This window comes from Humulus lupulus, chromosome 9, assembly GCF_963169125.1.
Source record: "Humulus lupulus chromosome 9, drHumLupu1.1, whole genome shotgun sequence".
Classification (NCBI taxonomy): Eukaryota; Viridiplantae; Streptophyta; class Magnoliopsida; order Rosales; family Cannabaceae; genus Humulus; species Humulus lupulus.
This window is the reverse complement of record NC_084801.1, coordinates 39,286,523-39,309,059: the sequence shown is the minus strand read 5'-3', so window position 1 is coordinate 39,309,059 and position 22,537 is coordinate 39,286,523. Positions and strand designations below refer to the sequence as shown.

Sequence of the window (22,537 nt, the reverse complement as noted above, 5' to 3'; positions counted from 1 at the left end):
GCCAGGACCTAATGGACCCTGGCCTTAGCCTTTTGAACCATTTGTAGGCGGGTCCTTTCAGAGTAACAGCGAAGCAATGGCACCTGGCACCACTTCCAATCCCCCTCAATTTCATGAGATCGTTAAACGCATCCAGGTGGTACTTTGGATCCGTGTTCCCTTCGTAAGGGGTCATATTGGGCTCCTTAAAATTGGTAGGGAGCCGGATTGCCTGAATTTCTCGCGCGAAGGGTGACTCATGGTCGAAGTCTTCCTCAAAGGCCTGGCCACCCAACGCGGTGACAATCTTGCTCCGCAAGCTCCGCATCTCCGTGTCTAAGTCCTGCCTCCTTTTGCTGAGGGAGTCTCTTAGAGTGGATGGGCTAAGATCTGCCTTTCCCTTGCCTTCTCGAGGCGCCTCAGGGGGTGTGGTCCCTTTGCCTGCCCTCTTCTTATTGAGCTCCTCCCGCAAGTCTGGGGGCGTTCTTTTGGAGGTGACCTCATCCTCACGACGAGGGGCAGCGGTGGTTCTCGGCGCTGGCCTTTGGGCCTGCTTAGGCGGTTCAGGGTGATCATGTTGCTTCGCGCGGGGGGTGTTGCTAGTTGAATGTCGGGTTCTTCCATCATCTACTGGCACAGTGGTCTCCACCCCATCTTTGCCTTTCTCCTTTCCCTTAGGCAAGGTTATGCTGGACTTACCCTGCAGTAGGCCGTTAAGGACCTCTTGCATGTTTTCCAAGGTAGTTTCTAACCTTTGGTTTTTACAGTGGAGCTCACGTATCTCCTCTTCGTAAAATCGGGACTTTGAACTTGAGCTCACGGAGTGGACCCGGGGGTGTTTGTCAGGCCTACGGGCAGAAGGGCCCGGGTCTTGCCGGCCGGAGTTCGGTGCCCGCGGCAGTTTTGGAGGAGGGAACTCATCAGCGTGCATCGGTGGTGCTCTGGGAGGACTCCCTCCAGGTGGAGCGGCCGGCGATGAGGCCACCCTGTCTCCTCCGTGAACCTCAGGGTCTTTCGGGGGCTCCATGTCCCTGGGTGGAGGAGCGTCCTTCATGGAGGCCTTCAGCTGGACTTCGTTTAGGTGAACCTCTACCTCCCGCGTCTCCCTCAGTCGTTTCGAGCGTCTTGGCATCTTCTTCTTGTCGGAAACAATGGTGGAACAGTAGCTTGAAACTAATGTTCCCACAAACGGCGCCAAACTGTTGACGGTCAGAACTCGTCAACGAAGTTAAGTTGGAAAAATTATCAAATCAAAATCACTAACGGGAAAGTTATCAAAACTTGAACAATAACTCAAGAACTAGGATATCACAACAATGGAGAAATTAATCTTTCATTCACACTTAAGGCTCTGCTACAGTAAAATTTCCAACCCCTTTTCAGGTGGCCTTGGAATTCATTTTATAGTAGGCTCTAATGGCCTTAGGTACATAGTGGTCCAGGGGACCAAGTGGTATAAACGTACTGTATTAGGGGAGTGGCTTCAAAGGTTGTGGTTGTACATCCCGTACAGGAGCAGGTGTCAGGAGGATGTCTACACTACTTGTCTGTACCCCTTCGTGAGGCGTGGTAGCAGGCGTATTGGCGCAGGAGATAGTGGTGTCGGTTCTGTCCTATGGCCGTAGACGTATGGACCATGATCCTTACTGGCTCTGGTATCCGTACCTAGTACTTGGTCGTACAAATATGTCTCATTCGACTCGTACTGGCTCTCCTCAGCATAGGGACTTCGAGGTGTGAAAAAGGGGATCCTTGGTGTCCGTACTGGCCGTGGCGTTGAGTAGGGGTCTTGGGCCCATACGCATCAAGTCATGGGGTGTCGGCCTCCTGGGACGATGGTGGGCTGATGGACCTCCCGGGGTGTGCGCGCATGGGACCTTGCGTGGCCTCGCGCATGGGGCGCCATGAATGGCCTCGCAGCCTCTCTTGGCCTCGCGCATGGGGCGCCATAAACGGCCTCGCAGCCTCTCTTGGCCTCGCGCATGGGCATGGTGGGAGTGGCCCAATGGCCTCGCGGATCAGCGGCCCCGCGAGACGAGAGGGCCTCGCGGAATTGGACGGCCTCCGCCCCTACGATGGCCTCGCCTCTTTGATGGCCTCGCGGGGAGGGACGGCCTCGCGGATGGGCATGGTGGGAGTGGCCCAATGGCCTCGCGGATCAGCGGCCTCGCGAGACGGGAGGGCCTCGCGGAATTGGACGGCCTCCGCCCCTACGATGGCCTCGCCTCTTTGATGGCCTCGCGGGGAGGGACGGCCTCGCGGATGGGCTTGGTGGGAGTGGCCCAATGGCCTCGCGGATCAGCGGCCTCGCGAGACGGGAGGGCCTCGCGGAATTGGACGGCCTCCGCCCCTATGATGGCCTCGCCTCTTTGATGGCCTCGCGGGGAGGGACGGCCTCGCGGATGGGCATGGTGGGAGTGGCCCAATGGCCTCGCGGATCAGCGGCCTCGCGAGACGGGAGGGCCTCGCGGAATTGGACGGCCTCCGCCCATATGATGGCCTCGCCCCTTTGATGAGATTATGAGCATCAACAATGTGTTATTTTTTTTTATGAAAATTTATACATATTTGTTCATTCTAAAAAAAGCCAATAGCACCGTTGATTGGTTAATTGATCCCAAATAATATATAAACACGTTTGTTTATTTATTTTTTTTCTATAAATTTGATTAATAGTACACAAAAGAATTGAAATAAACAAATTTATTCATAAGATACACAATTTGCTACATAAACTAATTAAATCAACAATCATAACATACTAAATGTTTATTTTTAACAAAATAGAAAAATATACATTCTTGTTTATTGTCTTACAAAATATTACTAATAATAATTAATATTTTATAAATATTATATATATATGGATGTCCATAATAATGAAGAATCACTAGGTTACCCAAAATATTATATCAGCATTAATTCTTGATTGTATTCAGAGTAGTTTCCTGATATCATTAAGACTTGTGTATCTGTATAAATAGGGGCCCTTCCCCTATTGAAATAATACACAAGAGTTTAACTCTTTCTGTTCATCTCTCTATTTCTCTGTCAATTTATTTTCTTTATATTTTACATTTCAGTATTCTTAATAATTTTATAACACGTTATCAGCACGATTCTCTAACTACCATTGTTTGTAGGTTCAAAATATTATCACAGGTCTCTAGCTATAATCATTCCTTGAATCTGAACTTGATGATTCAATCTTCAGCCGCCATCATATGTTGATATCAAACATCTAGTCATCATATTTCATTGAGGTAAAAAATCTTTTGTTGCGAATGTATGTTTATATCATTATCATATTCTATATTTTGACAATAAAACTTGTAGATATGAATTGTTATTTCACCATTGTGATTTTTGATGTCTTGTTACCATATATATGATTATATTCATATGTATGTGTTCTTACTATTTCGCATATTTAATATTGATTTCACTATGGTATTTATTTTATAGTTATTTATAATGTTTACATTAGAAATTGTAGAGTCCAATATATATGACATATTGAGAAGAAAAATATATATATTTATTATAGATCCTTGATGAGATATTGCATATATCTTGAAGATTATGCAAAGTAAAAATGATATTATTCATTAAGATATATATTTGTGTTCTTTAACAATATTGAAAAAAAATATATAATTGCTAAAGATTTGTGAATTTTAAGCCAAATCCCCCGAAGTGAATATTTCATATTTGTCAATCATATGAAATTTATGAACGCAATTAAAGAACATTGAAATATGTTATCCCCAAAAATTTTGTTCAATGACGTGGAAATCAGATAGACAAGCAGCAATGCATGGTCAGTAAATGACACATTAATAGTCAATAAATGTGTTATTTAAAGAAGTGAAAAAATTGAGAATTGACCTGGGGAGTTGTGAAATTACTAGCCAGGAAATAAATTTAGCCGACCAGTGGTGTGCCATGCTCGACTAGTGGTGTGCTTTGCCCGACCGGTGAGGTGGCTTGGCCGACCAGTCACTTCGGGGGATGGATTTGGTTGATCGACGAATCAGAATCTCAGAAGTTAACCGTCTAGTGACTCTTCAGTAAAGCCTCTGTAACAGTTTTAACTCGAATCATTCACAACCACCGCGGGAATCTCTTAGATATCCCAGAGTAATAGCTATATTGTTGTAATTTGAAATTATTTATATTTTCTTAATTAAAGTTGGTTGGAACAACCAAGGACCCCGTCAAAGGGATATTTCTCATGTACGATCCATGAGCCTATAAATAAGAGGCTCATGGCATCATTTGGGGGATTGAAGATTTTAGGAACTGAAAAGAAAACTCTCTAGTTTGGAGACTTTGGGAACCATTCTTGGGGATTTCTGGGAGCATTTTCTGAGAGTTCAGAGAGAAACACTGTATTTTCCTACTTATACTTGAGAAACTCAGTTGACTAAGGTTCATCTGATCTTAAGTATAGGTTACATATATCACAACTCTAAGTGGATTAGGCTATTACTAACAAATTAGGGCTGAACCACTATAAAAATTACTTGTGTTATTTACTTTCTATTCAAGGTTTATTGTCGTTTTTGCGTCTACTCGCAATTGGGCAAAATCGTGGTCAACAAAATGTATTATGATTGATGCAATTGGAGACTGATTTTTGAAGTCCCAATATTTTAAAAAAAAAAATATTTCATTAAAACATTAAAATATGAAATGATGAGAATATAATTGAAGAAAAAGGAAAATTGATTAAGTGAAAATACATTTGATTATCGAATTAAATATATGTTAATTATACAATGAAGTTAACATATATTTCAATTTCATTGTAAATTTAAAATATTTAAATATCATTCCCATAAGAGAATGCTAGAAAATGAACCTTATATGTAATTTTTCTTGCCAGAAGCAAGTAATGTCTTTTAAATATTATTCCATGAAGTGAATGATACTTAAATAATTATCGGTGATAAGAAAAATATATAGTCACTACTATTTTTATGCATTCCTAGAAGTGAATGTCTAAATTATTAGTATTATAGTGAACTTTGTCATTGATCAAAATGTAATTTATAATTACATTCCTCAATGTGTTATAAAGTCACAAATATTATTTGAAAATGTTCTTGATGAAACCTTAACACAATATATTGCTAGCTAAAATTAAATATATTTTATGTACCAGTTGTACAATTTCTATATAATTGTGAATGCAGAAAAAAAAAGACTTATAATATGTACCGATTGTACATTTAATTATATAATATATCAAGTCATAAGAATAAGGAATGATTTATTTTATTAATAAATTTGACCACTTGTGGATAGAAATGAGAAAGAAAAATAAGTGATATATTCATATTATGATTATACCTATTTGGCTACAACAAACATGATTATTATCATTGTGTATTAACTTGAATTAATGATAAAGTTGTTTATACTTGAAAAAAAATTGTGCTTTTAAGCAAGCGCACACGATTTGATAGAGAAAATTGTTAAATATAATGTTGTTGAACATAATATATTACAAAAATAAAATGGAGAAATCTGATTCTTGAAGAATCAACGCTATTATATATTTTTAAGAATATTAAAATTATTTCATTCTCTAGTATATAATCAAAAATGAAAATTTTATAGCGGTTATGTATATGTTGAAAATTTTAGTGAAATACATAATATAGTGAACCTGGAGTTCATTAATTGAATGATCAATCATATGCAATGAAATGTATACATTTCTCTAAATTTAGGTGAAGAACCAGAAGATTCATTTTATTATTAATTCTTATATGGTGCTCAAGAAAATATGTATATATATTTTGCATATGAGAAGTGAAAATAAATTTGAATATTTTGTATTTTTAAAAGAAACATATATATATTTCAACTAGTTTTCAAATGTTATGTTTATAAATATTTGAACTTGTCCAATTTTATTGTTAAATTTTTACTTCATATATATCATTTATAAAAATGTCACTCATTATAATGTTAGTGCATTCATTTCTCAAAATTTTCATAATTATTTATATGTTGAAATTTTTATATCTTCTGAAAATTATTTTGCCTATGTAAATTATTTTGATATATAGTTATTTATTTTGTCCAAGATGTATGAGAAAAAATTATATTATATATTTTGATAATGAGTGTTTAATTATATTATCTTTGCATTCTTGAATCATTATTGGATTTTTATTGCATAATTTTTTATCGATGTGATAAGAGCGTATGGTCATGAACTTATAAGAATTATAAGCTTGTATATTGTCAACTATACATATGTTTATGACTCATTCTTGAAAATGAAATAAATTCATAATTGTGATTTATTGAACCAGAGGTTCAATGACTCAATAATATATATGAGTTTGAGCAAATATTGATTTATAGTAATATATTGAAATCCCTACAGGTTGTATTAATTTTTAAAAATATTTTCTCGATCTGGGGGAGAGAAATGCAGTTGGGTCGATGAATTGATAAATATTTTGAAAAATAATCCTTGCACAAAATAAGAACTAGAAGTTTAAAATGATAAAATCATACATATATGTATGCCAACTGCAAATCAATATTATTTAAATTGAGTCAGAATGAGTCTAATAACACTTGAAGCGTAAGTGAACAAAGTAGAAATTATGAAAGCAAATGTTTATTTGGTTTGTCTTGAAGATGTTGTAAGTAAGATGCACTCATGAATATACCTTAATGTTATAAAGTATTGATAATTTGAACAATAAATAAAAATGGTACACATGAAGAGACTCCTTAAAGAAGTTATAGACATAACAAAGTTGATAATAATTAAAGCCCTTGAAGTGGTTATATAGGTACCTATAAATAATATACATGTTTGACAAGTATGTTGAAAATAATGAGATCTCTTTAAGTTATGTCAATATGAAAGGAAATTATCATATTATGAATTATTGTCTATAATACAAAATGTTTCATATATAATAAACTAATATGAGATAGCAAGGATCATGATATTAAACGAATTGAGAATTATCGATGTATATATAATTTTGGCCAAAATTATATGACGCAATCCATGTAGTATAAATTTACTCACATAAAGTGAAGTAAAACCTGTAAGGGTACAAATAAATATTTGTACAAGAAAAGGTAATTCAAATGAGAATTTTGTATATTTGTACACAAATAAATTATTGTACAAAATTTGCATAGACAAGAGAATGATTAAATAAAGGCACATAATTATTCTTATGAGAAGATATAATCAATATTTGATTATAGCCTGGAGTATGTATGTTTTATAAGAATTGATATGTGTCATATAAACATTGCAACACAAATTATTTATTTGGAGTTCCTAGTAATATGCGAATTTAAAATATGCTTTACCGGAAAAATTCCAGAAGAATTTAACATGTCTTAAGAGATATAAATTCAAAGTCACACGCATTATACAATAAAGATCTTTGTCTGGATTAAAGACATGTAGGTAAATAATTATTTGAAATTACAAGTATGATTATCTATGCAATGTGAATTCTTAAATAATACGCTGTAAAAGGCTCTTGAAGAGCTTCTGATTATTTTATAAACTATTGAAGAAGGATTTTTTATTTCATCTTGTAGATTGGGAATTATTAAATATATTATTTGTTTATAGATTAAATTATGAGTAGAGAAGTCCCGAAGAACTTTGTATGCATGAAGAATCATAATGTATGTGATCATATGATGTAGAAATTAAAGAACATGTAACGAGAATGCAATGAATGTATGGTTCTGAAGTACCATCTTTATTGCAAATGAAAATTGATATTACCGAAGATATTCATACATGTGATCATATTTAAATTTAAAATTTTGGATTGAACATAGTCATAGATAATGAATATCCATAAATATGATGCATGTTATAACATTGTTGATATAATATGATAATGAACAAGGTTATATACATGATTGATTTAATAAGTTGGATAACTATTCATATTCCATTCTACACATATGCTCTAGAAGAGTTATAGTAAATTTGTGATCATAGAAAATTTATGGTGATTTATATTACGATGAAAATCATATGAGATATTTGATCATGAAAGTTACCATAGATATTTGCATGAGGGGGATATATATACGTGTTGTACTCTTTTTCCCTTAGTTCAGGTTTTGTCCCACTGGGTTTTCCTGACAAGGTTTTTAATGAGACAACTTTAAATCATGTTGAAATACTTGCAATTCATGAGGCAAGGGAAAAATGTGTGATTGATATCAACAAAACAACATATTTGAGGAACATGTGGATTATCACCCGATAAAAAAATACCAACAATTCTCTATAAAAATAATGATACATGTACTGCTCAACTAAAAAGGATAATACATTAAAGGAGGTAGATCTAAATATATTTCACCACAGTCCTTCTTCACACATGATCTTCAAAAGAGTGGTGATTTGATGTTCATCAAATTCGACCAAGTGACATTCTTGCAGACTTATTTACAAAGCCATTACAAACATCAACGTTTAAGAAGATGGTACATAAGAATGGAATGCGTCGATTAAAGGATCTTCAAGAGCATCGAAATGAGGGAGAGTAAATATACACTGCACTCTTTTTCTCTTAGCTGAGTTTTTGTCCTACTGAGTTTTTCTGGCAAGGTTTTTAAAGAGGCAGTTTTCATGGACATCCAAGAGGGAGTGTTATAAATATTATACATGTGGATGTCCATAATAATAAAGAATCACTATGCTATCAAAAGTATTATATTAGCATTAATTCTTGATTGTATTCAAAGTAGTTACCCGATATCCTTGGGGCTTATGTATCTGTATAAATAGGGGTCATTCTCCTATTGAAATAACACACAAGAGTTTAACATTCTCTTTTCATCTCTCTATTTCTTTGTTAATTTTTTTTTTTTATATTTTACATTTCAGTATTCTTAATAGTTTTATAATAGATTCTATAATATAAATATTTGTGTTTATGGTTTAACAAAAGGAAATTCATAATGATATGCATTTATATATTTGGGAAGATTGTTAGAGACTAAGAATGATAACAAGAAGATACAATCTTCTGAACTCCAAGAATGACGTGTCATTGGAGTGGTTCAAGACAAAACTCATGAAATCTTATATCATTCAGAAAAATAAACAATAATGTTTATTAAACAATCTGTGAATACATAATCAAAAAGTTAATAATTTTACAATAATAAACTAATATAACAGTTTAGCCCCACAATAAACCATTCAGAAAATAAATAAAATATGAATGTTTCAACAAAATAACCATAATAAACCATTAATCATAACGATATAAACATAAAAATCATTCATAATAGAAATAAATGTTAAGCAAACAACAAGTAAACGAAAAAAAAAACTCAAAACATATAATTGAAAAAAATAAACAAATCGTGTTAATTCATGGAATGAATCACAAAACATATAAAAAGACCAAAAGATGAAAAAAATAAACAAAAACACCATGGTTTTAAAAAATTAATAAACAATAAATTTACTCAAGCTCAATTCATAAGTAACATTGACATTTTACAAAAAGACATCTAATAAACAAATTTAACATGGCTAATGAAGAACAAAAACTAAACAAAAAATTAATAAATATACTAATATAAACCATAATATTACACAATTCAAAAGTAATAAATATACAAAAAAAAAATGAATAGAAAAAAAAAAGGTTTAATCTTTAAGCAAAAATAAGATAAACCCAACCTTGATCAATGATGTATCGAGTACACGACCATTGTCAGTCTTCTTCTTCGCATTGTCAGTCGCAATTTTAACACTAAGATGAGAGGGGTCTTCGTCACTTTCCATGAGAGCAGACAAGGTTGAGTATGCTTCTACACCTTGGGTAATAGCTATTTTCAGACTAGAAAGATTTCTGGTTGTTAACAAAAAATGCAAAATAAAAATAAATGAATGGTTGATTTTTGAAATATATATGGTAACTTTCATTAACTAATAGTCATTTAGTCAATAGTTAACTAATATGTATAAAAAATATTATAGACATTCCCAAATAAATTTAAGAAATCGAATATTCTAAAAAAAAAGGAAATATATATGGATTAATTTGGATTTACATTATAAATTGTATGTTATAATATAAATAAGTTTTTTGATATTAATAGTGTATTAAAAAATATATAATGACTAATGTAAAAATCCAAAAAAAAAAATATAATATGAAAATGTGAATGGGTACCTGGTTACCCTAATGAGAACATCTAAATCTAAAAAAAAAAAAAAAAAATGAAAATGTGATTATAATGAGTTACTAAACCCAAGCAAAGAAAAAAATAATCATAATTTAAAAAAATGTAAGAAAAAGCTAGAACAAAAAAATTGATTTGATTTTTTCTATGTATAGTAAAAAAATGGGGTATTTGCGGCATAATTACTAGGGGTGTTCATTGGATCACATCCAATGGATTTAAGCCTATCCGATCCAATCCAATTATCCATTGGATGTTGGATTTTTACAACCGATCCAATCCAATTGAATTTGGTCAACCGATCCGATCCGATCCGATCCAATGGATAATTGGATTGAATCGGTTCCAACAATTGGATGCATCCCCTAGTTATTTATTGGATCAAATCATATCCATCCAATCATTTAGAATCTTTTTAAATCTAATTTTCATGTATATTTCAATTATAAAACACACAAATTACTCATCCAAATGAAAACACTATTTAGTTATAATAATTTAGAAGTATACAACACCAATTCATCTAAATTAGAAGCATATATGTAATTGGATGATTATTGGATCGATTCGGTCAGTTTTTATTGGATGTTGGACCCCCATCCAACAACCGACCGATCCAATTTGGATTTTTAAAAATTACATTCGATCTGATCCAATAGTAATTTGATATCGAATTTTTGGTGGTCGATTGTAATTGGATTGGATATATTCTGCACACCCCTAATAAATACCCAATGTTTCACACTTGTTACAGTTAAATACCTAATCTTTTTTTTTACGGCAAAAATACTCAATGTTCAATATATGTTAAAGATAAATACCTAATCTTTTTTCTTTGTGGCAAAAATACCAAAAGTTGCCAAAACATTACTTTTATGAGTACCTCCTCTGTTGGAGCTGTTAAATATATTGACTAAGCAAACATTTGTCACTCTGCAATCTGTCCATTTCATAATATTTAAAAAAAAAAACATTTTAAATTACAAAAATGAATTAAAAAGACATTTTAAATGAATTAAAATTTAAAAATACATATTTTGAGAACAAAAATGCCAAAATTACGGAGTGATACATATCTGGTGAGTCAACACTTTACAGCTCCTACAGAGGAGGTACTGATAAAAGTAATGTTTTAGCAACTTTGGGTGTTTTTGCCGCAAAGAAAAAAGATTAGGTATTTATCTTAACATATATTAAACATTGGGTATTTTTCTGTAAAAATAAAAGATTTGGTATTTAACTGTAACAAGTGTAAAACATTGGGTATTTATACCGCAAATACCCCTAAAAAAATAAGTGCAATAATAAAAAATATTAATAAATAATAAAATATTTTGAGTTGAAGGGAGACGACTAAATAAGAAGTTTTCTCCAAAAAAATTTGACAAAGAGGGAGGAGAAGTAAGACATCATAGAGAAAATAAATTGAAGATATGAAAACTAAAAATGGTAAAGTGAAAATGTATTTGCAATTTAAATTGTGACATTAAATTATGAAAAATAAAGATTAAACATTATAAAAATAACAAAATAGATTAAGTTCTCGCCAATATTATATAATGAAACTAATATAAAAATAATCAAATGAAAAACACTTAAATGACTAAAATAATCTTCTAATTTAAATAAAGTTAATTAAGAGTAAAACTATGACATAAACAAATTTTTATACAAAAATATGGAAAACTAAATCCTTAAAATTGAAAATTAAAAAAACACCATAAAATAAGTATAAAAAACATCATATTTTTGTAAACTTGTTAATAAAAACCATAAAACATATAATTTCCTCTGCAAATTTCTTTTATACACCGTATTGTATTTTTTTTTCAAAGTTATCTTGTTTGTACTTTTTATTTTCATTTACTTCATAATAGTTGGTTAAATATCTCTGAAGACTATAAGAGTTGGTTAAATGTAAAACAATACACAAGTAAGAGTAAAATATTAGATTCTCTTTATTATTAGCATCAAGTGATTTGATGAACACATTAAATATACATTTAATGATATTAGAGCACTCCGAATCGGTGAGGCATATTACCAAAAATTGTAAAAAACAGTTAGCTAAAACTAAGAAAAATGGTAATACATCAGAAGATTCATTTTACAAATATTTTTTAGATACACTGTTCATCCTCAACCCAATATATTATTAATTTTTTACTTCTTCCCCTTTTCTCAATCTTTTCCCTCGTTTTCTTGCAAGATGGGCGCCAGAGACTATTTTAGCACTTCTGATTTCGGTAAGTTCTAGTCCTCAACCTCTCTCTTTCAAAGGGTTGGTGCTCGTCTTCTCTCTATGTTCAAGGTTGCCAAAGACCACGACAGAGCTCAGAAGTTGTCTAGTTCGTGCTCCTCATTCCCCTCCCCTCCTCACAGTGCTTATCTTCTCTCCTCATTACACCCACACCAGCCACTTTAGCATCTCAGACTCAGACACGCCCACTCTCTTTCAATCAGGTAACAAAATGACACACTCAAGTTCTTATTTTGGTACTGCAAGTCTTGCATATATATATATATATAATATATATACTGATTATTTGACCATGGAACTACTTGATTCTCTTCATCGTCATCGTCATCCCCACCACCACCATTATCATCTTTACTATCATCCTCGTCGTTGTCTTCTTCACTTTCATCTTCATTATTGATGACTAATCTTTCTGTCTTCATACTCTGAACCAAATCTAATAGTTTTTTCCTCTCTTTATAATTATAATTATTATTATTATCTTGCTCAGTTGTATGTGTATATATATAAAGATTAATAAAAAAAAGAAATAAAAACGTGGAGGCAGTGCAAAACTTGCAATATCTGTTGTTTTTTTGAAACTTACATATATATATATATAATTTTCTGTTTCCTTTTTTTTCTTTCCCTATTGCTCTTTCTATCTTTTATTCTCTGTGATTGCAGGTGTGGCAATGGATTTTGGTTCGGTAGAGTGAGTGAAGTTACCTTAGGCGTGGTTTCGTGGTTGCGGCGGCACCGAGCTTGCTAGGTATGCCTCTGTCTCTTTCTCTACTTCACTCTCTTGCTATTATTGTGGGCAAAGTAGTTATGCTAATTTAAGGGAGGAAAAAAGGCAAATCCATTCTACCCTCTTCAAATTTCACCTTTAGACCTAATAATCTTAGAAATTTCTTTTCATGAATTTCTACAAACACATGGAGATCATTACGTTCGAATATTGATCTGAAATGGTATTTCTTTTGTGCTTATCAGATATTTCAAAGAATCACCAAGTGAGAAAGAAGTACACCATTAAGCTTGGCGAGAATGAGCTTGTCCTCAAGGTCATTTACACTCTTTCCAATTCGTTTTCTATTTTAAAATTTATGTTTGGTACCCGTGTAAATAATTATTTTTGAGGTGATATTTTATGATTAAAGCTCGACCCGCCAATGCAAATGTGCGCAAGAGAATTGAATACATCTCTGTTGAATTGTATGTTTCTGCCTCTCTTTTCTTGTTATATGGATCATTGTAAACTTTGGAGCTTTCTCTTACTATATGAAATTCATAGTCATGACTAAGATATGATATCTAAGTTGTGATGCATTCTTTTTTGAGTTGAAGTCTTTGCTAGGGTGAAATGTTTGAGATATTAGTAGTGGGACTTTTACTTCGTTTGTTTCATAACATACCATACCATACCATGTACAATTGCATTCAGTGCTATATTTTTTAATCTCTTCTAGTTGTCACTGTAAATTGTTGACTGTAAATTCACATATTTATGCAAAACAGGAAGCGGCTTGATGGAACTCTTCAAGATTTAGAAGAGAAGAAAAATGGCAAAAAAGAAGCGGTTTGTGTTCTTTCTCTCACTTCATATGTGTCTTATTTGGTATTTTTTATAATAAGGTTTAAATCGTTTGATTCTGGGGTAGTTTGAACTTTTTCGCATTCTTCTTATTCTAAGTAGTGCAATTTTTCTTTTTTCCTGTAGATTGATTTATGAATAGGTTGTGATGATATATATGTATGGCTTTCAAGGATTTATTATTATGAACTGTTATGTTAGCTGTGATTATATTGGTTATTTATATGCTGATTCTCATTCAAGGTTTATTTTTCACAGATCTGAAATAGAATGTATCTAGGTACGCAGAGGCTTCTAGTACTCTTAAGGTGCATTTTTTATGAGGTGTTATAGGGATGTGAATGAGAATCTGAAAACATTCATGTGGTCTCACAAAATCTTTACCTGAAAAGTTATTCTTGGGCTTTTAGCTTCCTCAAAATGGCCTGGAAAGCTAAGCCACCAGCACATTTTTGTCTCCAAATAATTTTCAATTATATGGTTAAAATCATCATTAAATTTTATTAAGCTTCATAATAATTTAATAGGTTTTAAGCATATTAAGTCTTGCAAATTCTTTTCAACATTGTCTCAATATTTATCTTATATAGCACATTAAATAGGTTTTAATAGGTGTTGTATTTTAATGCTGTCACATGTTGCAAAATGGCTATGTTATCAGTACAGTGTTTCTCACTTGTGGTCAATATGTGCCGAGGAACTAAAATGATTATATTTATAATATATATTTGGTATGTTTGAGCTTCAACAAGTCTTAAATAGTACTCATTTGGAGTTTTTATTATGCTTATAAAAGGAACCCTGCAATCTTTCTCACTCTTAAATATATTTCTAGAAAAATAATGCTAGTGTCATATTCAACAAATATGCTTCACTTTACCCAATTAATTGTTTAGATAGATGGATGTGATAATTTAGATGTCCTAGTTACTCTTTAAACTTTAATGACTTGTGCTTTTGTCAAAATAAGATGCCATTCTTGGATGCAGTTAAGTTGGTTGTGTTTTCTTTCCAAATTATCTCTTGGATATTTTTAGCAACCAATATGAGCTAACTTCTCAAGCTATCTTGGGTTATAACTAACTGATCCTTTTAGAATATATAGACAGAGTGCTCTCAGTTGATAATGCTCACTTTAAAACTTGAGTTATAACTAACTGATCCTTTTAAATTTCATAAAGGTATTTCCCAACATTTATTTAATTGGCATGTTTTCCATTATTGATTCTCAAGTAATTAGCTTGATCTGTTTCGGTATGATTTCCAACAATGGCGTTCTTACTTATCTAGTTCTTTTTGGTTTTTAATGACTGATTTATAAAAGAATTGTTTTTGTTTTTATGGTTTGTTTAAGCAAATTATGTTGTAGTAATCTTAGAGCTTAATTCTCTGTTCCCTTTGAGATTTATTATTATAGCAATGTTTATATATCTTTAATAGTATCTAAAATGATATCTACTCCAAGTCTGGGGCTTTTGGATTTGTTTTATAAACTATTTAGCTTCTTGAAGTTGTTGAGAAAATGGAGAGAATAAATGAGAGTGATCATAATCTTCCTATAACAAAGTTGGTTTAACTTTATCACAGATCCTCCTCTCTCTCTCTCTTTTAAATTATTGAGAATTAGTTGGCATTTAAAGCATTGCAACATACATATTATATATGGAAGAAATTTATGATTATCTCTTGTCAGATTTTGAAGGATGGACTCACAACTCCATGGGGTTCATTCCTTCACTACACTGTTACAAGAGGGGGAAGAAAGCTACAATGACTATCTCCCATCTTTGAATGACTTAGAGTCGCAATATACTCCATCCAATCTAGAAGATGGGAGTAGTAGAAAAACTAAATCTAGAAAAAGATATTTTAGCACTGAAAATGACAAATTGCTAGTTTTAGCTTGGCTGAACTAGTATGGACCCAATCAATGGGGTTGATCAATCAAAATATTCATTTTGGTTTAGAGTTCATGAATATTATGAGAAAAACAAAAAATCTATATCTTCTGAACGTAGTTCATGCTCTATTAGAAATAGATGGTCTACTATCCAACTTGCTACAAATAAGTTTTGTGGGGCCTTAGCTCAAATTGAAAGAAGGTCTCCAAGTGGGGCTAATGAGCAAGATAAGGTGCACGAATAATATAATATAATTTCTATTATATATAACACTTTGAATTATATATTTCTCATCTCTTTTACTTGATTTTCAGATTGAGAAAGCCAAAGAGTTCTACCGAAGTATCCATCCCACTTCATTCAACTTTCTTCATTGTTGGACTATTCTACGACACCATCCAAAATGGAAAGAATCAATGGCTGAGGGTAGCAGTATGAAAGCTTAAAGAAGATCAATAATTCGAGATGGTCATGCACCAGAGTTCATAGATGAAGATACTGTAGCACCATCTTTAGATGTGAATTTAGAGAGACCAATAGGAAAGAAGGCTGCAAAGAAGCGAAAGAGGCAAGAGGATAACTCTTCCAATCTTACTGATTTCGTGATTGAAATAAAAGGGGAGAGAAACAAATCAAATGCTGAGAAGGGAGAAATTAGGAAAGAGTATGCCCACATTGCAAAAGAAAGACTTGAATTGGATAAACAAAAGAAGAGAATGAAATCATGAGGAGGGAGTTATAAATTATGAGAGTAGATGTATCAACTTTATCTCCAACGCAACAAGAGTATTTCTGTAGCCTCCAATTGGAAATACTTGAGAAGCAAAAGTCTAGAAAGCCATGATTTAGATGGTGTTTGGGCTTTGGTATTCTTGAAAGGTAACAATGCAACCACTTTTGGGAATTCTCTTTTACTAGTTTTTATTATAGTTTTTTTTTCATATAAATATGCATACACTAACAGCCCAATAGCTTTTTTTTTTTGTATAGAAAATTACCCATAGCTTTTCTATGTAGAAATTTGCATTGTACAAAACAAAAGCTCAATGATGGTTACTTTTGATAACTTTTTTGTATAGAACACTTGAATGATGAAAATGTTTATTCCTGAAAGAAACTTTTTTGCATAAATGCTTATTGCAATAATTTATATTGGCTGTAAAAGCTTCCTAATGTAAAAGGCAATATTGTTGACTTGATGATTAATATCTTGAATTTAAGGTTACATATTTTATATTCCAAGAAAATACAATAAAACAAGACAAAAATACAATATTAGGCTTAAGATAGTAAAAAGAAAGAAACTAAAGTTACATCTTCCTCAAAATAAGAACACAAATATTAGGCTAAATATAGTAATATATAAAATGCAAGTACTTAAAATTTACTATATATTTCCCATAAATGTTCAATAAGATCTGATTGGAGTTGAAAATGAATTCCTCAATCTCGAATGTGATGATGGCGTTGAATGAAGTTTACAAATTCATTTGTATGCTCATGGGACATAGGCTCTTCGGTTATTTCATCGTTTTGTTCATAACCAAAGTCTTCTACTCGAAGATAAGTATGTCGCTCGTCTTCAACGATCATATTATGCAAAATAATACATGCCATCATAATCTCCTTAAGTGTTTTTCGATCATAAAATCGTGCCGGTCCACGTACAATAGCAAATTGAGTTCGAAGCACTCCAAAAGCTCGTTCTACATCTTTTCTTACTGATTCTTGAGTTGCTGCAAAATGTTTACTTTTAGGGCCATGTGGAGCATGAATTGTTTTGACAAACGTCAACCATGAAGGATATATACCATCGGCAAGATAGTAGCCCATCGAATAGTCATTTACATTTATTGAGTAGTTGACCTTTGGAGCATGTCCTTCAGCAAGCTCTCTAAAAATAGAAGAGTGTTCTAGGACATTAATATCATTATAGGAGCATGGCAATCCAAAAAATACATGCCATATCCAGAGGTCATATGACGCTACAGCTTCTAAAATTATAGTTGGCTCGTGAATATGACCACAATACATTCCTTTCCAAGCACTTGGACAATTTTTCCATTTCCAATGCATGCAATCAATAATTCCTAACATCCCAAGAAACCCACGACTATCTCCAACTGCGCACAATCTAGCTATATCGTTCTCATTTGGGGATCTTAAGTATTCATGGGAGAATATGCCAATGATAGCCTTAACAAAAATTTTCAAACACTCGGTTGCTGTATTTTTTGCAATCCGCAAGTATTCATCTACAAAATCTCCAGAGACTCCATAAGCTAATATTCTCATTGCAGCAGTTATTTTTTGAAGCGAGGAATGACCCAATCTTTTAGCAGCATCTCTTCTTTGGACGAAATATGGTTCATATGCTTCGACTTTGGCTTGAATACGCAAGAAATTAGGAACCTCCTACGGAATAAATTTAGTGGATATGTTGGGGACTCAGAAGAATAATCTTGAAAGAGGCGTTGATGGCCTTCAAGCGAATTTCTTCGAATGAATGCACGACGGGGAATAGAGCTACGATGCGATGTTGAGCCTCTTTCATTACCCAAGCGTTCTTCTTCAATAGCAAGAGCTAAAATTATCTCCTCCTCCTCCTCAGATGACGAAGAGTCAAATATTTCAAAGTCAGGATCCATAGGAACTATATAGAAAGAAGAATAAAAAGTGTGTAAAGAAAGAAATGAAAGTGTTTGTAAATTTTTTTAAAAGAATGATATTATTTATAGTCGAAGTTTTGAGAAAATCAAAAGAATATTATTAATATATACTGAAGAATATGCTAAGAATATTCTCTCACAATTATCAAAGAAGAATATCCATGGAATATACCAAAAAATATCTTCAAAATATTATATATATATATCAAAGAAGAATATCCATAGAATATACCAAAGAATATCTTCACAATATTATATTATATTTAAATATTTCCAATGAATACTCCCAAAATATACTTTGAGGGTAATAAAATTTCTTATTTGTAATTTTTTTTAGATTAATTGATATTTTAGTTTATCTTATAAATTTGGATAAATTTAAATTATAATATAATTACGTGATATTACATATGTGTAGATATTGTGAACATTAAAATATATAAGGATATTATTGATAGTTATAGAAAATATTTGAAATGAATAAAAATGTTTGAAAATATAATATTTAAATGATATAGAGAAAAAAATAGAGAATCTGATGTATGGTAAAATGTAAAACTTAGAGGTAAAATAGAAAAATGTGTGTTTTGGGGAGGTATTTTAAAGGATGAAGTAGAGCACCCATTGGGAGTGCTCTTAGAACTAATTTGACAATTTTTAGAGTATTCTAGGCACGTTCTTAAACCATCAAATTAGGAGCAGTCTTCTATTTCTAGGAGACATATCCCTTAAGCCCGCATTTTGGCTGAAAGGCATGTGGCAATATGTCGTAATAACCATTAGCTGGTGGCTTGTCTCCATTTTTTGAATTTTGAATCCAACGAGTTTTTTACTTGGAGCCAACGAGGAACCTTGTATAGGTTGGTGCTAACACTGTTTAAAAGGTTTTTGAGAGCCAAAGGGGATTGATCACACCTAAAACTCTATCTAAAAAATCAATCATTTTCTCCAAGAATCCTTGAAATTTCGTACTACAACGATTGAAAGGCTTGATTCATTCCAATTCTAATTTCTTTCTTCAAGAACCCTTAGGCATTACTCAAGTGAGTGGAAATATAAAATTTGAATAAAGTTTCCTTGACTTGTTCAAGCCCCATTGTTGTTTTTATTATTATTTTTGTTGTGATTCTCCATTGGTGTTCATAGCGCCCCTCTCCAATGTTCAAATTCTATATTCTTCATCTTCAACTCATAAATAGAGGAAAACTCATCATCATTCTCTCCATTCAAATTCATAAGTCAAGATCTCATTTGCTTGGATTGCTTTGTTAGTTATAACTTTGTGAGATGATAAAACAAGATCAAGTTCTTTTTCACCACTCTCAAGATCTGAACATCTTAAATTTAGATTTGGAGCCATTGTTTTCACCAACTACAGATGATCCTCCTCAAGTTGTGGCGGTAAGAATAAAGAGGGAAGAAGATGAACTCATATGTAGATTTCACATTCTCAATAGACTTTATGATCACTACATGAACACCAAGACGGAAAATGACACTACAAAAAAATTAAACTTTTCCTAGTGCTTCTCGTGAAACGTGCTAGGAAAGTTACATTTATTGGTGCGTTAATTGTGATGCAATGCTAAAGGAATGTCAATTTACTGACACGTATTTATCCCTGTAATAATAAATTTTACTGATGCATTTAACGAAAAGTGCCAACAAAATTATTATAAAAATTAGGACACCTTTTGTTTACCGAGTTTTTCTGAAACTATAATTATGAAAGATAAGAGAGCTAAAAAGAAATAATTTAAAATATGCAAGCAAGGTTTTTACGTGGTTGGGGTGTTAATGAGCCTTAGTCCACGAGTTAGTTGTATTAGAGCTTAGAGAGCTTTTGACAATGGAGTTTTCTGCAAGTTTGAGCACAGTAATTTCTTACAAGAGAAAATCTGGGATCCCCGCTACAATGCACAATTTTTCCTATTTATAGGTAGTTAGGTGTGATGGGCTCGGGCCGGACTAATCCGGGCCCAATAAGGATGTAATCATGGTTTGCTCGCTAATGGAGGCTTAATACAAAAGATATTACTAAATAATACATATTAATCAGGGCCCATTGGGCCGGCTTGAGCGTGGCCAAGCCGTACATTTGTCAATAGTACATAACCTCAGACTGGTCCGCATGGGCTTCTAAGGGGATCCTGGGGACAGGATCTGTTAGAGTAGTGGCAGCACTGTTTCCCAGTAGCAGCGTACATTCCGTATGTAACCTCTTCTGTAGGTTAGTTGAGGAGACCAACTTCCGTGTTTCTTGGGAATGTGTCAGAGTGAGGGAAGATCAATCCTACCCTATCCAGATGTCTGATCTGGGTTCCTTTACCAACATCCCGGTCCATTTACCGGGACCCTGGTTCGTTTACCAGGGCTCGGGTTCATTCTTGACAAGGTTGTATTCCCAAACTGCTGAACCTGCCACCTCATCCCGCATCCCGGAGGATACGGATAGGTTGGGATCGGGAAGGTGAGTTGGGCCTGCATCTTGGGCCCGGTTCCCTTTTCATGGTCGCGCCTATCAGATTTTGTTGGGCTTATTGATGACTGGGCCTTTAGAACTTTCTACTTCCTTATTCATCAAACCTAGGATGGGTCCGGATTTCTTCAAATGAGCTCATAGGCCCATTGCGTCATGCCACGTGTTTAGGGGGGAAAACAGGGATAACATTTACCCCTAGTCTTCATCCGTGTTTGCATGGTGGAGACTTAATATCCTGGTTTGTTTCCTAGAAGACGAGTTCATTTTTTGCGGGGGCCACTTGGGTAATCTTGCATGGGGGAGATTTGTCTTATTATCCCTGATCAAATCCAAATAGCCCCGTTTGTTTCCTAGGATAAAAGTTCATTTACTTAGGGGCCACTAGGGGATCCCCGTCCCTTCGAATTTACCACGTCTTACACACGTGTCCCCTAATTATTGGTGCGTCTGTACCACTCACGCCTTATAGATATGGAAAGAATCTTCTGATTTTCACAGTGACCGATGGGTGTTAGTGTGAATTCCGAGGCGTCCCGTCTACACGAAAGATATTGATAGGGTACTTGAGTCGGTTGTTTAATGCCTCTGCACCATATGGGATCGTTGGATGGGGATATCCTCGAAAATCTTTTAATGCGGACCCTTGGATCAGATAGGCGTGGACTATGGATTGGCGAATCCACGATCTGGTGCTTGATTGGGCTAATTAAGGCCTCTGTGTCATCCGAGACCGTCATATGTGGATATCCTAAGGATCCCCATTCTGAACCATTGGATCAAACAATGAGATTTTGCCCTATAAATACTCCAAAAATTCCATTTCCAACTTTAGACATTCCAAACATTCAGAGCTAAGATGAGAGCTTTTATGTACCAATTTGCCAACGAGTTGTTCCGACGATTACTCCATTTCCGCTCTTGTTTGTTTCCGACTTGGCCTTTTTCCGCTCAGCCATCAGACGGTCTAGTCCCGGTTCAACCAGTAGACGACCTGCTATACCATCTTCTTCGATTCAAGGCTGAGATCCTACTGACCCTGTCGCCGAAGACTTTACAACTTTCAGACCCAGTACCTCACAGTAAGTTTTCTAGTATTTTTCCTTTGTTTATTCTCCATTTTTTATTGTAATGTTACTTCCGCAGCCATAAATCTATTAGGGCCGCGACCATCGTGTAGAGTGGTTCTAGGTAGACTGGTGTAGGTTTGAAACATAGATTGTCTAGGTAATACCTCTGATATGGTTGTCCCGAATCACTTCGGGAGTTCCAAGATTGATTCGGGAGAGTTAGGAAAAACCTCTTATTTTTAGTTCCCGACCAAGGTTCCCGGGATCTTTTTTGATGCCAGATCTGGGTCCGAAGGGGACTTCTCCAAACAGGTTTAGGAGAACCCCCGTACCTTAAACAATTTTTTGGGTTTTGGTGCTAACTGCTTGGCTTTTGTTTCCT

The 22,537-nt window shown here is 33.8% G+C and overlaps 1 protein-coding gene and 1 long non-coding RNA gene across 8 annotated transcripts; one reads left to right on the top strand and one right to left on the bottom strand.

Moving 5' to 3' along the window:
* Positions 1–12,132: 12,132 nt before the first annotated feature.
* On the top strand, positions 12,133–16,487 carry LOC133800806 (uncharacterized). Of its 7 annotated transcripts, none has more exons than XR_009876620.1 (5): positions 12,133–12,285; positions 12,410–12,663; positions 13,127–13,211; positions 13,436–13,657; positions 13,961–16,487. It is a non-coding gene; the product is annotated as an uncharacterized LOC133800806 (long non-coding RNA). The 7 variants fall into 7 exon arrangements; XR_009876622.1 differs by lacking the exon at positions 12,133–12,285 and having other exon boundaries at positions 12,305–12,663; positions 13,961–14,021; positions 15,730–16,487; XR_009876621.1 differs by lacking the exon at positions 12,133–12,285 and having other exon boundaries at positions 12,306–12,663; positions 13,436–13,506; positions 13,603–13,657.
* Positions 16,488–17,380: 893 nt separating this feature from the next.
* Positions 17,381–22,044, bottom strand: LOC133799629 (uncharacterized). Its single transcript, XM_062237625.1, has 3 exons — positions 21,963–22,044; positions 18,495–18,590; positions 17,381–18,324 (listed from the first exon to the last, which is right to left on the bottom strand). Exons 1-3 carry the CDS (start codon positions 22,042–22,044, stop codon positions 17,381–17,383), a joined length of 1,122 nt encoding a protein of 373 aa, XP_062093609.1.
* Positions 22,045–22,537: the final 493 nt, after the last annotated feature.

Bases quoted from the DNA above. Each gene is read 5' to 3' on its own strand.
- LOC133799629 (XM_062237625.1), bottom strand. From the start codon at position 22,044: ATGGCTGAGCGGAAAAAGGCCAAGTCGGAAACAAACAAGAGCGGAAAT. The intron at 18,591-21,962 runs GTACATAAAAGC...CTTTCTATATAG, and splicing joins AACAACTCGTTGGCAAATTG to TTCCTATGGATCCTGACTTT. The intron at 18,325-18,494 runs GTAATGAAAGAG...TGCGTATTCAAG, and splicing joins TATTGAAGAAGAACGCTTGG to CCAAAGTCGAAGCATATGAA.